Below are 19568 nucleotides of genomic sequence, written 5' to 3'. Positions count from 1 at the left end.
AGGTTTTCCTCACTTGGCCATGTCAAGCTGTAAAATTAAAAATAAAAAATGTAAATGCAAACTAAAAACATAAGAGAAAGATAAAAATTAAGTCAACATGAGTTGATTGAGTTCATAAAGTTCAAAATTTTCGTTTGTACGGTCTAAATTCAAGTTTTACAATTAATAATTTTTAAAATAAATCATTTATAAATTTAAATACATTTTCTCTAAAATTTACAATTTACTTTGATATTGAAATGAACCAACCTCTTCTCCCCTTAAATTTCTAATTTTTAAGAAAGACAGAGATAAAAAAAATAACTTTTGGGGTAAGGAATTTTTTCTTTGGTGCACTCTGTGACAAGGCTTAGTTTTTTTTTTTTTTTTTTTAATTTTTCAATATTTGATAATTATTTTGAATTTCAATTATTTTGAAGTTGAATAAAGTAGAATCTTAAAAAAATAACAAACTCTCTTAATGTTTTTTTTTTGTTCATAATTCTCGAAATCAAAATTTTATTTAAAAAAATTGAATTTCTTACCTCAAATTAATGAACATTGATGTAATAAGGCCTAGTTATTAGTTAAAAAGTTTGACCATTGGGTACTGCAACAAATTTAGAATTAAAAAAGAACAGAATAAAATTCAAAAGATTGGAATTATTAAGCAATCATAACAAATTATTCTCTTCTCTCTTTTTCGCCATTCTTGGCTCACTTCACGGATGAAACAGTCAAAAGCTTCGGCTTTGCCTCTTTTAGCATTCTTGTTTTGGCGAGTTTATGAGAAGTTTTTATTTATTTATTTTAAATTCAAGCTGATAGTCAAATGCGGGCTTTGAAGACTCAACCTAATGCATGAAAACTTTTATTCGAAAGATATATACATTATTTTGCTGATACAATTTGTTCGTTTACAAAAAAAAAATTCAAATTAACTTAAAATTTGTAAATATAGGATAAACATTATCTTTGAACTAAATGCTTGATCTTGCTTTTCTTCCATTCATATTGAAGTAATGAAAGAATTACCTTTTTTTAGTGACGGATCCAAATGGTATAATAAATGTACATAAACATTTTTTAAATTTAAAAAATAAAAAATTTGAAACAAATTTCTTTTAATATTTTCAAAAGTTTTTTAAATATTTTTCATCAATAAAATAAATAATTTTATTTATTATTATATAAATATATTAATTACAATTTACTATTTTGGATAAAAAATAATTCCACCGGTGCCTTTCTCTCTCATTTCACTCATGATCCATTTTGATTAAATAATCATTTAAATTCTATGGTATTTTCAACACAATGCGATTAAGTTCATAATATCTTTAATTAAATTCAAAATGTCAATTTCAATGAGATCAAGTTAATATAAAATGTTTATTAAAATTTTTTTCAATCATAACTATAATAATTTTTTTAAATTACAATTACAATAAATTTTATTATTATTTTCAATCTCAACACAACTTATTCATTCAAATGAACCTAAAAAGGATCGGAGAATTTGATTTCCCAAAAGATACTGTTTCAGACAATCCCTACTCCATCTTAATTCATATCAAAGCTTCACTAATGCAAATAATGAATTTACACCTCATCTCATCCTGCTCTTGCATTCCTTAAAAGCAAAATTTATAATGATCAAAACAAAGACTAAAAGGCAATAATAACATGTCCTAGTATCAATATAACAAAATAAAAAAAAAATGCATATAAAAGAGTCTTGTTGTCATCAATCATCATTGTTGTTCAACCACAATTTTTTTCTTTTTATATGAAAATCAACGGTGAAGATCTGCTCTCTTTTAGCAGACCTTACCACATTATTCCACCTCATCTCCAAAGATCTACACCTCTCATTTTCTTAATTGTCTTTTTTATTTTTTTTCACATTTATCATTTTCTATATCATCAAATCTAAATCTGTGTGCTACATGAACTGCAACAGTTTGACCCTTTTTACTTCATAGGACCACAACAGTAACTTCAAAAGAAGGACAGAATTCAATTAACAAAAAAACAAAAAGGAAAATAGAAAGAAATTGAAGGGATGGAGAGGAAAAAAAGGCCAACCATGTGAATGATGATGAAGATCAATCTTCTAATTGGGTTCATCAGTATGCTGAGTTTCCTTTTTTACCCTCGCCTGAATTCCAAAATAACTAACATACCATTTTACAAATTTCCTCAACCCCGTGGCCAAATCTGTGGTGGGTTTGTAAGCAAAATCCTTATAGGCTAAGGTCACATTGGCATGTGTGAAGGGCACATCCCCATTTCTAGGCATTGTGATCACATGTTTTTTGGCCTTGGTGTTTAGCAATCCTTCCAGGATTGAAACCAATCTACCAACAGGGACCGGAGAGGTGTTCCCCAAGTTGTAAACTCTCAATTGAGCTGCACCTTTCTTCTTGCCACCACTTCCGGTACTCTTCTCAGCCGTGTCCAATGCCCCTAGACACCCTTTCACGACGTCGTCAATGTATGTGAAGTCACGCGCCACCTCTTTTTGATCATGCGTCTGGTAAATGTCAATGGATTTACCTTGTAGAATATCTTTAGTGAAGAAGAAATAAGCCATGTCAGGTCTTCCCCAGGGACCATAAACAGTGAAGAATCGTAGTCCCGTAAGGGCAAGACCGTAAATATGGTTGTAAGTGTGGGCAATTTCTTCTCCTGCTTTCTTGGTAGCAGCGTAAAGGCTAGCTGGCTGGTCTGTCCTGTCTCGTTCGGAGAATGGATTTTCAGTGTTGAGTCCATAAACGGAGCTTGAAGAGGCCCAAACAATGGATGGCTGAGGATTGGCTACTTTGGCTACCTCAAGCAGGTTAACAAACCCTGCAATGTTCGAGCTCACGTACGATTGTGGGTTTTGCATGGCGTAACGTACCCCGGCCTGAGCTGCTAAGTGAAGTACATGAGTGAAAGGTACGACATCGAAGAGTTTGGTTAACAAGGGTGCATCATTCAAATCACCTTCGACAATGAAAATTTGGCGCTTGGCTAAAAGGTTTTGCCTGGCTCTTTTCAAAGAAGGATCGTAGTAGTTGTTAAAGTTGTCTAAACCAAGAACCCCATCGCCTCGTTTTTTCAAAGCGAGGGAGCAGTGGGAACCAATGAACCCGGCGGCGCCCGTGACTAAAACAGAGAACCCATTGGGTCTACGTGGGGTGGAAGAGTGACGAACTTGTTTCTCCCAGGCGGCGCCGCCGGGGGAGGTGGTGGAGAAAAGAGAAGTAGAGAGAAAGCTGTAGTGGCGGTGGTGATGTTGGTGAGGCGGGACATGGTGGGGATTATCGGAAAGAGGAGGGTAATTGATGGTAAAGAAGAGGATTAAGACTAAAGCAATTAGAAGGGTTACTCGGAAGAGAAGTTTAGAAGAAGCATTTAGCAGTTTTGTGCTGTGAATTTTTCGGAGATAGCTATTGTATCTCTCTAGTTTCACGGTTTTGCTTGTGTCTGGTGGTATAGCCATTTCTTAAAACTTGTTTTCTTTTTGTCTTTGGTTTTGGTTTCGGTAGAATTTTTTGTTTGGTGTTCTTTCTTTCGTTTGGGAAGGGAGGAAAGGAGATGAGGGGACTCGAGAGAAAAGGGCTCAATGTGTTAAAGAAGAGAGCTTGATCTTCGAGGTTGAGCCCTGAAGTTGTGAAGAGTGCAGATGGAAGATTATAAAGAGAGATAGAGAAGAAAAATGGAAGAAAAAGGAGAGAAAGAGCGAGGAAGGGGGCAAGGGGTCGGTGTTGGTGTTGGCTGGAGACCACTTTTTTTGGTTGGCTTCTTTCTTTTAACTAAAATGCTTCAGTACATTACAGATGGAAAGTGGGCAATTAATGGGATGAGAAAATGCCCCTCGTTTTCACTGGTAATTACAATGTGTTCTCAAATCAATGCATTTTTATGCAAATGGGAGAGATATGATATTTGCCAGCTATCTTCTTCTGTATACAAAATCCGTTCCCCATGTGATCCGCACGTGTTGCAATGTGAAGACCAAGACTCCCAACTCTCCATCACCATTCCCATGACCACGTAAATTTCATTTACTTTCATTCTTGAACTATTATTAAAAAGAGCATTGTTTCAAGTTGTTAAGCTCAAATTGTTTTGGTTAGTCTTTCAATTATTCGGATTCGAGGAGTTTCAAGTTTTGATCAACTCACATTTGAGTGTAACAAATTTAAATTTTTAATTTTTTTAATCAAATTAAGTTAATTTTATTTAAATTTAAACTATTCAAATAACTTTTTTAAATTCAATTTAATTTTATCAATATGTAACAATATACCAAGTTAATTGGGACCAAAAAAGTTTAGATTATGATGTAGCATCACTCACTTCAAATAATTTTGATTCAACTTCATTGGAGTCATAAAAAAATTAGGGTTGAGGCTTGCTATTCTAGTGGATGTGTCTTTGACTTTATCCATCAATTCAATCTTCTATTGTTGGTATTAAAAAAAAAAAAAATCTTCTGTATATATAAGATTCGAATCTTGAAATTCTTTTTCTAAAGGATAACAACAACTAATAATGGACCAACCCTTGAGGAAACTTATTTCACACAGAAAGTGAAAATTAAACTAGGACAAAATTTGAACAATAATAAATGTTTTCCAAGGCATTTTCTAGGGAAGCTTTCGATTTGAACTGAAAAATTAGAGGAAAAACATGTTGCAACAATGAATATTGATTTCTTTAATAACTTAGGTCAACCACTAATAAAAGCTTCTAAACCTGCGTGCTCTTTTTATATTTTATTTAATTGTCAATGTATATATAACCGACAAAGAATTTTAGGTTTTGATTAATCTTCTGAACTTGTTTTTTTTTTTTTTTAATGCTAAAATTAAAATGTCATTTTTACGGTATCTAAGGTACAGTTAATTACTTTAATCTAATATAGAAATTATATTTTGGTGCTGCGAGACAAGAAACTTGCCGTGTCGTTGGTCTCAATCATGACTTCAATTTTTCTTTTTATTGGTGAGCTGGAAACAAATTTTTCTTTTTTGGAAAATAGTTGTATACTTCTTTTGATTTTTTTTTTTAAATTTTTTAGTATATGATAATCATTTTGAATCTTAATTAATTTAAAATTAAGCAATGTCAAATCTCATAAAAAAAGCAAGTTCTTTTAAATTTATTTTTTCATTCACAAAACTTGAAATTAAAATTTTATTTAAAAAAAATTAAATTTTTTATCACTTGGATCAATAGATATTGATATTTTGATTTTTATTTGAAAATTGAAAAAGTTCACCAAATTATAGTGACTCTGAAAACGTGTTTGGCAGGGTCATATTTTTTAATGCAGCTTTTTTGGAAATTAATTTTCCATTCTATTGAAAACTAAATAATTTATAGCCCCCAGTAATTCTTTATCACTTATGAAAATGATTTTAGGAGAAACAATATTTTATATTCCTATTAACTATGGGAATGTGACTTGGAAACCCTGAATTTATTCATGAATCATGATCTAGATTCATTATAATATTTTTAGTAAATGAATTGGACTTTGATTTGAATAAGAGTCTTTGCTTCAAATTGACTACAACTTAATGAATGTTCTCGATCTAAGGCTAATTAAATATATTATTTACAGATCTATTTAATAATTAAGCATCCATTTTTGGGGAATAAAAATGAAAATATACTCAAACAAGTGAGAAAAATATTCCTTACAACGAAAATTTTCTGATTATGCTATCTCATATATAGATTTGCAATTATATAACAATCTGATTAGGCCTTTTTTTACTGATGGGTTATTGGGGTTGACTTTTATGATCTTGGATAATAAATCCACCCCATTCTTAAAACATTATATAGATAGCGAAAAAAAACTTTGGATCTCAAATTGTTGTTAAGAGTAATGGTTGTAAGAATGTTAATTTTATCATTATTTAATGAAAAATTTAATTTTTTATTTGAATGAGGATGTAGATAGATAATATATTGTGAAAATGGGTATGGAGATAAATATGATATTAAATTTTTATTAGGAACGGGAATAGATATGGATAATGTAACATATGCCCCATGTTCGTACTTATATATATATTTATATATATTTAGTAAATAAATTTTTTATTAATTAACATAAATTATTATTTTAAATTAATTAAAATTAATATTTTTAATTGAAAAAATATATTAATATATATTTATAAAAAAACTATCTAAGTATACAAAATTAAAAAAATTAAAAATAAATTTTAGTTTTTATTTTTTTTAAAGCTATAGGTGTGAGGATCACCTATACCTATTAAATATATGTGAAAATAAAGATAAAAATAAATTAAAAAATTTATTGAAAATAAATATGATATGAATATAATATAAAAATCCTAAAATGAAATGATAAATATTTTATTCTCTTCGTAACATTAATTTTGAATAAGAAGTTTGATTTCAAACAATTATTAATGTATTCTTACTATTCTTTTAAAGTGTCAATTTTTTAGAATAATTCTATTTTACCTTAAATTTCATTGTTCAATTACTAACAAATAATATTAAACCGCCATGCCACTTGTTTCATTAGTTTTGTATAAAAATATTAGTACTTTATGAAATTGCGTATGGTTCTTGGATAATTCAAAAGTAGAGTTTATGGTCACGGATAAGTTAGTTTATTAATAAATGAGATATTACAATTAAATTAATAAATTATTGTCACATCAGAGGAACAAATGTGATGGAACAAAAATAATGTGACTAATAGCATTTTTTTTAATGTTTAAATATTAAAATATAATTTTATAAATATTTATTTCTTATAAATATTGATTTGACGGGCATTTTAAAATTTTTTATGAAATTATTAATAAAAAATTATCATCATAATCAAATATTATATTTTATATAAATATTTGATAAATTAAATTAAATAATAAATTAATCAATAAATTTATATACAATTAAAAAAATCAATATAAAAGAAAACAAAATTCACATAAAAATTTTAACTTAAATTTTCAGATTGAAACTTAAAATTTCAAGTTTACAACTTGTTATCGATCACTATAACAATATCTTAACGGCGGAATATTTTTAATAATATCAAATAACATGGATTTTCATATTCCATGAAGCAGCTATTGTAATTAATTAGAAATGCAGGGGCAGCTTCCAAGAAGGTCGGTTTCATTACAACTTTTTTCGATGCACGAAACGAGAGATCTCTTGGGGCTAACCTCTCCCAACTCCAAAGAGATATATATATATATATATATATATATATATATATATATATATATATATATAAAATTAGAAATGCAGGGGCAGCTTCCAAGAAGGTCGTTTTCATTACAACTTTTTTCGATGAACAAAACGAGAGATCTCTTGGGGCTAACCTCTCCCAACTCCAAATAAATAAATAAATATATATATATATATACTCAATTGTTTTAATCTTATGGTAAAAAAAATTTAATGTGATAAATGTAAAAACCCACAAGGTCTGATGTAGGACATGGGTCCTACAAAGTGTCCTTATCCCGCCGGTGGAAGTTGCTAGGTGGGAAAATATAAGGGAAGATTCCAAAGTCCCAAAGGGCACTTAAATCTTTTCGTGGTCACCCGGTCCCTTATCATTCCGCGTGGGACGTCGGTCTCTTTATCCCATGAGAAAGATTTAAATGCAATTATAAAATTATTATTAGATATTTTTATAAGAATATAGAACTATATAATAAAATTATGCCAAAACCCCAATTTAAGAAAAAAATTAAGGCAAGACATTATTAATCTACAATTCCCACTTTGATACTTTGACTTTAAATAGGTATTCACATTCTTCTATCTCCAATAATGCAAATAAATTTAGGGTCTACATTAATATGCAAAATTTATAGATTTTTCTTCATTTGGATAATGAAAAGATTTCTAGCACGTCACATACGCATTTTGATTGGATCTTTAGAATTCCATTATAAAACAATATTTACGATGTGATATGAATCCTTCCCATCACACATGTAAAGGAGTTCTTTCTATAATTACAAGTTTGTTTAGACCTAATTTTGAGTTAATTAACAAATTGATTTAAAGACAACTTGAAAGTAAACTCATTAAATTTACAAAATAAAATAATGAATTCATCATATAACTAAATTTTAATATACTTTTTTTGATATTGCATTTATGATCAAATTCAACGTTTATGGTCAAATTCAACTCCATTTTCAATATGATACGAGAGATGAGTCTCCTTTTTGTAAAACTAGTAGGAAACTAGCGTATGAAAATCATTAGTAGATGAAATTCAAGTACCAAAATATCATTTTAGAATAATATTGAAATGATTATGTGCTTTTGGGGTGGTTGGCACTTCATGGAAAGCATTTAAAAATATGGTAATGAGGTTGAATCAAGTTCGAAATTGCTTTTGAAGAACTTAGAACAAATCCAAATAACAAAATCTTTGGATGCTAAAATATTGGCAATGGACATGTGGGTCATGGCATTTGCCATGATTTCTTCAATGGATAAGAATGTTAGATCATATCCAAATATGATTCTCAGTGAATTTGTCGGTTGAACGCGCAAACCGTTGTTCCAGCATTTTTTTTTTTGTCAAAATCTTCTTCGTTTCTATTAAACTATCGTACCAACTTTGACCAAAGTTGATGAATAGCTCAAATTGTTAATTAAAGTGGTTGGATTTTGAAACATTGGGAATCAATTTCTTTTCGACAAATTTCTTCTTTGAAATTATGTGGTGCGCTTTTGTTTCCTTTTGGAACATTAAATTTTGCATTACTATATATAAGTTGTAATGGGAGCTTGATATATACTACCTTATATGAGTAAAATATTCTAAAGTAACGTCAACGATAAACTTCGGATCGAACTTGAAATCCAAAAAAGTGCTGCCATAATTGAATATGACAGTCAACTATTTCACCAAAAGCAGTTGCTGCCATAATTGAAAATATTATTTTCATTTTTGCACTAAGAAAGTCGACTATCTCTCCACTTACAGACTGAAGAATTTAAAAATAATGGTAGGAAATAGATTGCTTTAGACCAAAAAAAAAAAATCAAACGAAATAGACTGCTTTAGACCAAAAAAAAAAACAAAAATCAAACAGAGACAAACAAACTGGACGAAGAAACTTACTAATTTATCATTTCTAGAAAAGAGAGGGAGGTAGGTTTTTTTTTTTACTACACATTCTAAACCAAGTGCTCGTTAATGTTTTTATGATTATAGTAATCATCTAATCGGTTGCCCAACATCCATTTCGTTCAATTCTTCTAATAGTGTCATTTATGAAACTTTAAGGGTTGAAAATCAATCTCGAAAGAAAGAGAGACAAAGTTCTTACAGGCATATATACGAATGCATGTATATAAAGTGATGCAATATAAGTGTTGTACGTTTTGTAATGATCGATTTGGAGAATATACTCAATTATTATTTGTAATGCTTTTGAAAAAGCATACAAAAGAAGATGACAAAGTGGAGCCAACAATAATCTGACCAATTTTGCCATATTAGTTGTGGCAACGTCATGAAAGTAATAGGTGGGACTAAGTGATTCCAATTCCTACTTGCAAATTGTAATTGGGTAGCATGCTGTCATGCTTTTCCCCAAAATATCCTTTTTTTTCTAAATGGGAAATCTGCTACCTATCACACTTAGAAAGTTCGATTATCTAGGTTAATTTCATAATTTGGGTTTCACAATATAACATTAAAGGAAATTATTTTATACCCGAACATTTAGTTTAGTGGTGATTAGTGTGTATGTATCTTATTTAAAAAATTGAGTTCGAATTTCTCTCTTTTTAAATAAAAAAAATTTTGTTCACTTTATGAGCTCTTTATTTCTATATTACAAGAATTTTTTTGAGTAGATATATATAGAGACTCAATGGCCTTGGGCTACACAAAGACAAATAATTTCTCTATCCAACTCCTTGTTTGAAGAAGATAAACACATACAAACATGGCAAGTAGTAAAAACTAAAGAACTCGTGGGAGTTGGACACACTTTAATTGAAGTAGGTAATTAACCAACGAAGTTACTTTAAAATTTTCATTTCGAGAAGTAGATAAAAAAAAAATAGAAAATTTTTTCCCCTATATTCCCGTTGACAAGATCGACTACCTAATTCCAAGTTTTGTTATGTTTAAAAGCAAGATTAAATCGATATGAAATTCCTTTTCATATCTATATATATCTATCATCAATATATATTAAGACAGGTTCACATGATATTCCTGTTTATAGGTATGATTAGTATGTCACTATACTAATGCTAAAGTACTATTCATTGCTTGAAAAAGAATGGCTACTAGCATTAGGTGAAATAGGGTGTGAAGGCCAGGTTGCAAGGTCTAACAAACTTTAACATATATATATATAAAACTTGATTACGCATCGATATTGACTTTTGGGCTAACTAATTAATAGCAAGGGATGTCAAAACGAAACCCACCTCAATTGGGTAGGATCGATATGTTTTAAGTTGAAAAAACGAGGATAATAATAAATGAATATATCATCTAATATAAAAAATTTTAAAAATAATGATATAAAACGGTTACTCATGCTAATAAACATCATTTCATCTTTTAAAAATCAATATAATGTATGCACTATTATCCAATGTATATATAATCTTTAGACGTATCGATGGATCCAATGGGATCCGATAGACACTTCAAATTGCTTGCCCAAAGCCTAACCCACCCTACCCAACAAAGCCTATTCAAACCCATTTGATTTAAATTTATTATTCAAATATTAGAAAATAGTTTTACATTGATTTTTTTATATTTTTACATATATTTTTGGATTAAAAAGTAATAAAATTAATTATCTAACAATAAAACATATTTCCGAGCTGAGTCATATCATGTTAGGCTTGAAAATTCATGTCCATGGATCAACCGATGAAAATGTTTAATAATCCTTATCTAAATTTTTACTTTTACTATTTGGACCAGCTTTTAGTAAAGATAATAATAGATTAGATCAAAAAAGAATTTTGTTAGACTAGACTTAACATAAAAATATTATTTTTTTATTAAATCTGACTTGACTCTCTTATGTTTAAAATTACATCTGATTAGATCTGAAATTAATTTAATAATTTTAATTTATTATAATATTTATAAAATATTATTTTTGATATAAATTACATTTTAATTATATATAAATATAATATTTTAAATTAAAATATTAAATAATAATTTTATTAATATAATATATAAATATAAAATTAAATTAATAATAAAAAATATTATATATATATATATATATATATATATATATATATATATATATATACACACACACACACCAAACCGTATAAAACTCAACTTTAATCTTAAAAATATTTGTTTTGACTGACCTTGATCAAAACCTGATTTTCATTAGAAAAAAAAAATTGTCCTTATAAATCGGGTTTAGACGAGATAATGTCGGATAGATTTGCCACCTCAAGCCGTTGGTGCCTCTGGCTTAGTACGGAACAGTACACAAATTATCTATTTTCTATTTCATTATCTTGATTGGCTCTTGATCACGCTGGTTTAGTACGGAACATTACACAAATGAATATCTTTTTCCTTTTAATCAAAATAATAAAGAAAAAGAAAAAAAAATTGAGAAAGTTGTTTATTACCAACCAATAATCATTATATCTTTGCTTCAAATTCTATTTACATAAAAAGATGGTGAAAAAAAGAAAGAGAATTTGGTTAATATCACGTTTATTTTAGTAGAAGTAAAAACAAGTCACTATCTTAAAAAGAGGCATTAGTTTTAGTGGTCCAAAAGCAAGAAACTTCATTATTTTAATGAAAAACTCTAGCCACCATCCCCATTCATATAGTTAATCTTTTCAATATCTAAAGTCAAGCTAAAAATATTTTTCATGTCTTCAATTCCTCATCAAAATTCTTTAATAAGTTAACAAAATTAAAAATGAATTATTAGCATAATTACCTCCAATAATAAAAAAAGGAAAATATCACCATTTTTATAAACACAATTAACATGAATTAATGACACAAAATTATTGTAGTATTCCCTAATTGATATTTCCCAACATTAGAGAGACAACCAACATTACTTAGCAAATTAAATAAATGGGAATCCCACACGCATTTCCAATTGTAAAGTGTCTATGTACAGTATGGAAAATACAAGAGACGTCACTCGTTTTGCTTTCTCTCACTCCGTACAAAATTGTCGGCAGAGTACTGTATTCGAGAACCTTGCTTATAATGTATTGGCAGCTCAAGTAGGGATAGCGATGGAAAGGGAAGAAAAAATTGAGGTGTATTTCTTAGGCACTAAATGGTACAAAAGCGGTCATGATTCGATGTTTGATGATTTTATTGGACGAAATCATATCTAGATATGTCGTTTCTATTAACTAAAATTGTGATCACATCAAGTTAAAAAATCAGCTAGAACTATAGTTTTAAAAATTAATTGTTTTTTTAATTGAATATCTTAATTAATGTTGTCTTAAAATGTTAGAATTTTCATAATTGTGAGTTACTATTAATTGAAATTTTAGTTTATAAATCAGACCGATACATTTAGTAACACACAAGTAAATCTAAGTAAGTTAAAATTATTGATTTAGTTATTGGCTTTACACGAATTATTTGGGTCAATATGGTTAGGTGATATGTCCTTAACCCAATAAACATCTTGATGAAAACTCTATTAGGATTTTATATAAATATATTTTTAAAAAAATTAAAATATTTATTCATAGGAATAAGGTATTGTTATAGCCACGCTACAAAATCAGAAGATTTATGCATTCCCATTTTTACAAGGGAATCCGCAAAATATTTTTAATCCTAATAAAAAGATTATACATCCTATTCAGTAACTCATTGTACCTCCAAGGGCAATCACTGACCTTGTTTAGCCAAACTGTAACAACTTTAGAATCGCTTTCAATAATGATATCTGGGGGCTGATCAATGTTGGTGTTGGCCACAATAGTCAGAGCTTCTATCATGGCTAACAGCTCCGCCAGATTCGAATCTTTGACACCAATGTTCTTGGAAAACATAAGTAAAACTCTCTCTTTCCAGTCATGGATGATGCTTTCAACATCTGCCAATCCAGGTTTGCCAATTGCCGAACCGTCCATGTTAATTTTTCAAACTCCTTCAGGGGGAAGACCATGCAGCATTCTTCCTACATTGCTTCTTGTAAGAAAGGATGGATAGATCCTGAATGCTAGAAATGAAGTATAGCTACGAGAGGTTTAGTTCTGGGTACTTAGCATTTATCCACCAAGCAAGCCTAGTACAAATCAAGCTGAACATGTAGTCATTTGAGATGATTTTTTGCTTGAAGACCTTTTCATTGCAAGCAAGCCAGACCGACCACACTACCGCATAGATCAATGTGTCCCGTATGATCTAATGCTGCTTTTTAATTATAAAAAAGCTCTAGGATTCAAGAAAGCCGTTGAGAGAACTAGGTGATGGGATAAAATAATCTCAAACAATATTCAAATAAAATATCTCACATAGCAAAAAAATCAAATTATCCATCTCTTGTATGAATTTAGCAAAAATTAAATAAATAGAGTTAATAAATAAATCTCTAATCCGTAAATACAAATATACAAGCAATTTACGTAGAAAACCTCTTCAAAATGGGGAGTAAAAATTATGGGCAGCAACAAATAATCTTTATTATCAAAATAATAAGAATAAAATGTATCTCTAGCTAAAATTAGAAGTATATAACCACAATATCTTAAAATTAAACAATCTTGGTAAAGAAACAATCTTGCAAAAAAAAATTAGAAAAGTCTTAGCAAATTTATGGATTAACAAACACCCACAAAATCAATAGGTAAAAAACTCAAAACCCGATCACCACTGTTCAGATTGAAGAACAATGAGTCATGGACGCATTGATAAAATTTCAACTTAATCGGACAATATATTGACCTCGATCAAATTACTTGACCGAAACTACACAAAATCCTCTTTTCTTCCCTTTTTTTTTCTATATTTTGCTACCACTCTCTTGTTTCTTTTTCAATCATGTAAGGGTTTAAAATCTTATAACCAAGCATGAAAGGACTAAAAAGTCCTTAGTGAATGGGCTTTGGTTTTAGGCCACCTCCCCATTGAGGAAACTAAGCTAAAAAAATCTCCACATTTCCAACTATGTAGAGGGAATTGTCATTCCAGTGATTGAATGACAAACTTCAAGTTTCTCCCTCAATAGTTTTATTAGCATAAAAATATTATTCCCATACAAAGACTTCATCTCATCCTACATGGCTACAACCTACTCTTTCTTATGTTTATCTTTCACGGCCTTTACATAATATTTGGGTTCTCTCGTATCACTTAGTAGCACAAACTCATCAATAAAATATCGTGTGGAAGGTTATCGATCTTTAGCAGACCTTTTAAGTGAAACTTCTAATAAAACTTTTGGTTAAACCCTAATACTGGTGATTGTTCATGGGTATCATCACCCATTTCAACCTTGTAGGATTGGTATCAACATTACCTTTATTATGTTAGTTATCCTCAACATATTCAACTTATGTAGACATATATGTTAAAGGAAATAGATCCAAGTCAACAAACCACCACTATATTATGGAACTGATGAATCAGTCTTTCGAATATTTTGTATGGTCTGGTCTTCAACAAAAACAATATCTCTACTTTTCATAAGTTTTTTTTGCACTGGATCATAAAACTTCTAGTCAAACTCATCTTAGCCTTAACCACAGAACACATACCATTTAGTCTTGACATCAAGTTTGGATCTTTCATCTTTAGGAATATGCACAAAAACCTTGAATCTAAAGGTGCGTAAGTGATTATAGGGCACATCTTTGCCTGATCAAATTCTATCTGGAACATTAAAATCTAGAGTAACACATGGAGAGAGATTCAAAACATATACAACTCTACTCAAAGCCTTGTCTCAAAAAGATTTTGATAACTATGCTTATGAAAGTAAACATCTCACTCTTTTTATTAATGTCCTATTTATCCTCTCAGTTAACCTATTCAATTGAAGAGTTTTAAGATGTGACTTTTAATGTCAAATGCCCTACTATCTGCAATACTCATCAAAAGGTATAGTGTACTTATCCTCTTTATCAATTCTTATGCATTTCAATTTCAACTCTATTTATCTTTTAACTAAAGCATGAAATTGTTTAAATACATCTAACACTTGGCCTTCTGATTTCAAGGTATAAGCCTATATCTTCCTTGAATGATTATCTATAAAAATCATAAAATAAAATGGGACTACCAAGTTTTTTTATTCTTATAGGATCATATACATCAGAATAAACTAAATCAAGTATACTTGGCTTTATTGATGGATGGGATGTCTTGAATACAACTCTAGTTTGTTTTCTTGCCAAGCAATAAGCACATTTTTTCAACGATACATTGTTCACTCCAAAAAAAAGATTTTTCTTGGCCAAAACCTTCAAACTCTTCTCACTCATATGACTAAGTGCTTGTACCAAAGCTCAGTTGTATCATCATTATTTATTGCATTGATAATGGAATCAGACACCATAGTTTGTATCAAATATAATGAGAAGCACTTCAGACCCCTAACTATATCTATAGAACCTTTAGTGAGCTTTCACTAACCATGATAAAAGGTGTTGTAAAACCTATCATCATCGAGCTTTCCTACAGAAATCAAATTCATGTGAATATCAAGAATATGTTTAACATTTTTCAAGACTAATGTAGTGCCATTATTGGTCTTCAAAAACACATTTTCTATACCAATGGCTTTAGCTAAGCTATCATTACTCATTCTAACCCTCTCAAAATCATCAGGTGTGTAAGATGCAAAGTAATCTTTTCGAGATGTAACATGAATTGTGACACTAGTATCAATCACCCAACTAGTCTCCTGGCATGCAAGATTAACAATATCATCATCATAAAAAAATAAAGAAGTCATTTGTGACAGTAGCAACTTTATTAGCATTATTTTCATCACCATTCTTCTTTTCTTTATCCATGTCCCTATTGTTGTTTATTTTTAACTTTAAGCAATATTTTCTTATATGCCCATTCAAACCACAATAATGACATTCAACATTAGCAAATCTATTGGTCTTACTTTTACTTTTGTCTCTATTTTTTAAACCTTTACTTTTTTTTTTAATTTTTTATGACTAAGACCTTAGACTATGAAGAAGGACCCTGTGACTTTCTTATCATCTTTTCATTCAAAATACCACTCTTAGCCAAATCTATAGTAATAATACCATTTTGGCCTGAGTTAGATAATGTTGTTCTAAACATCTCCTACAAGTCTAGTAATGTACCAAGAAGTATAAACCTCGTATCTCATCTTCAAATTTGAGATTCATGCCAGCCAATTGATTAATAATACCTTGATATGCATTTAAGTGATCTATCATAGGAGTTTCATCCTGATATTTCAAACTCATTAATTACTTAATTAAAAATAGTTTATTATTCTCACTTTTTTGAGCATACAACTTTTTAAACTTACTCTATAGAATGCATGCATATGTGTCTCTACAAACATGGTTCAAAACATTATCATCTACCCATTCTCTAATATAACCACATACCTATCAATGAAATAAATTTCATTCCACATCTATTTTATTTTTAGGCTTTTCAGTAGTAGACACAGATAAATAATAATCTTTCACATAAAGTAAGTCTTCTATCTTCCCTTTCCACACATGGTAATTTGAACCATTCAATTAATAATTATACTTGTATTGGCTTCCAATATTCAACACAAGGCACAAATCAAATGACTTGAGCTTTGATACAATTTTGATAGGATAAAAGAACCTCAAACAATATTCAAATTGAACACGTCACAAAGCGAAAAAATCAAATTATCTCTCACTTATGTGAATCTAGCAGGAATCAAACCAAAAGAGCTAACAAATAAATCTCCAATCTACAAGCATAAGGACATAAGTAATTTAAATAGGTTCATGTAGGTTTTCCTAGTCCTAAAATGAAAGTTCTAGCTTCGTTTTTACTAATAACAATGGTTCAATCTTTAGTAAATGCAAGTATAAAAAAATTATCAATGATTAACAATTAAGTTACAATTAATGTAATATTATTTTGTTACAGATTTACTACTAAGCTATCAGTGGATTATTACTAAATTATGAATGTTTTATAATTAAGTTATTAATGATTTTCTATTAAATTGTTAATAATAGTTTCTTTGATTCAATTATCAAAAAGTATAGAAGATTATTTTTAATTCATGGAATTGAACTTACATATTTTATTATACCCTTAAAAATTATATAAATAATTTAAATAGTATAAATTTTGAGAAAGGATAATTTTGATTAATAAATAAATTATTCTATCATAATCTTTAAACACAGAAAACACAAGGTAGGATAATATTATTTAATCTAATCTTATTCATATTGTCATAATGTCATATCATATTTACTCTTGTGTATTAAACACATCTTTAAGATATTTTTTAAAATTTTTTGTTCATGGTAAAATAGTACATATTAAGATAAGTTTTATTAATGATTTAATTAAATGATTAGCGTATGTATTTTCATACCTGTTAGCAAACTACAACTGCATATAGAAGATTGAAATTTTTGAAGTGTTCTTCCAATAATGAAAGTAATAAAGTTTACCCTATATTTCTATCATTAATTAAATAATTTTAGATAATAATTTTGTTATATATATGATAAAAGTAATAAGAAAAATTTTAACTAAATAAAATTTATAAAAATAAATAGCAACAATTTTAAAAAAAATATTAAGTTTACAACAAGTACCTTCACATTCGCTTTCAAAAATTTCTTCTACTAAATGAAAAGATATTCCATATTATGCTTCATTCAAAATGAATTTCTTGATGTTTTGATGCAAACTAACTTTTCTGTTTGGAAAAAGCAAAGAATATTTTAAAGGATGGTAACAACACAAATATATTTTACTTTATGTTGTCTTCCTAAATAAGTATGGATTATAATATTTCTTTCAAACGAAATATTTGAGTTGTTTCTTTCAACCCATATAACTACAAATTGATTAGCAAATGAGCAATTATAAACTTATTGATCTTGATTAACATTTTTGTAATATGAATTTTAAAATCCTTAAAATAAGATATAACTTTTAATATTTATAGGACTTGGGAATAAAGATTTTCTTTTAGAATTATTATTAGTATCTCCATAACTTTTGCACTTAAAATTTTATTATGTTATGTTCGTATTTTATTTTAAAATTTATTATCGGTATCATAAAAGTATAGCTAAATATTATATGGATTAATAAATTCAAACTTGAAACAATTCAAACTTGAAACAATTCAAAACTCAAATTGAGTATACATAAATTTTTTTACTTATTTTAAATTTTTATATAATTAATATTAATATAATACATATAATTATAAAAATGAACTAACTTGACTAACTTGACTTAATTTCAATTAATTTTAAAAGGTCAACAACTTAATAGCTATTTAAAATATGAAATAATTAAACATAATCAAAATTCAAATTGAAATACTAACCCAATCAAAATCCGATATTTTTTATTTATTTTTTTAACAATTTAAAAGTTCCTTATTTAAATTTTTTTCTTTCATCTTCAATATCTTATTTTTATTATATTTGTGATCGAATTAGTTAATTAGTTTTTAAGAATATTTCTAAAAAGAAATTGCAATTATAGATAATTGAGTATACTTCTTTTTTATTTGAATTTAGAAGAATTTGAATCTAGCTTTTTAAATAAAGATAAGCATACACGAATTATTGAGTCAAATTTACTCTGGTGTATAAGTGAATAATTAAGTATACTATGACTAGAAATAGATAATAAAACTTGATTCAACGTAATTGATCATTAATCCTAAGTCTAAAACTCTAGTTGAAATTATAAAAAGTAAAAATTCAAAATAATTGAAATACTAAGTACACAATTAAATAAAGATTTATCAAATAAAATTTGCTAAAGAATGCCCCTATATCACTTTTAAGTTTAGTTAAATTTTAATTTATAAGAATATTTTTATATTAAATATAATAATGATAATTAATTTGATGAATTTCAATACTTTCAGACAAATATTACCTAATATATTAACTTTAAATTTTTTGATATAACAATGAACACTCTTCAATATAATCGAGAAAATGAATTAGTATACAATATTTATCCTGATAAAAGAGTATCATATTAATTCTAAAGAAATTTGAAATCAATACATTTTTATATTCTTCATTAAAACATCATAAAATACTAATCTTGCTTGTCATATAGAAAAGATTAACTATCCATAACTTGTTAATCTTTTCTCTCTTTTTTTTCTTAAGGTAATCTTTTATTTGTGCATCCATCGATTAAATTTAATTGTATGTTCTACCAATTAAAATTTTAATTTACTTTTATTTGAAAATTTTCATTATACATAATATTTATTATATAAAAATATTGAAATACATAATTTTAAAAATTAAAATGAAATAAAAAATTTTCTAACCTTGGTACTTATCATGATTTCTTCTAACTTTGGTACTTA

At 28.1% G+C, this 19568-nt stretch overlaps 1 protein-coding gene and 1 pseudogene across 2 annotated transcripts; both read right to left on the bottom strand.

The window, feature by feature from the left end:
• Positions 1-1717: 1717 nt before the first annotated feature.
• On the bottom strand, positions 1718-3792 carry LOC111288324 (UDP-glucuronate 4-epimerase 6 pseudogene; annotated as a pseudogene). The gene has a single exon (XR_016341355.1). The product of XR_016341355.1 is annotated as a UDP-glucuronate 4-epimerase 6 pseudogene (transcript).
• A 9009-nt stretch (positions 3793-12801) lies between these two features.
• LOC111287794 (uncharacterized) lies at positions 12802-13131 on the bottom strand. Its single transcript, XM_022878466.1, has one exon. The coding sequence runs from the start codon at positions 13129-13131 to the stop codon at positions 12802-12804; it is 330 nt and encodes a 109-aa protein (XP_022734201.1).
• Between the last annotated feature and the right edge of the window lie 6437 nt (positions 13132-19568).

The sequence above is a fragment of the Durio zibethinus genome, chromosome 4 (assembly GCF_047325235.1).
Source record: "Durio zibethinus cultivar Kanyao isolate XHJ-2024 chromosome 4, ASM4732523v1, whole genome shotgun sequence".
NCBI classification, from domain to species: Eukaryota; Viridiplantae; Streptophyta; class Magnoliopsida; order Malvales; family Malvaceae; genus Durio; species Durio zibethinus.
This window is presented reverse-complemented; position numbering and strand designations above follow the sequence as displayed.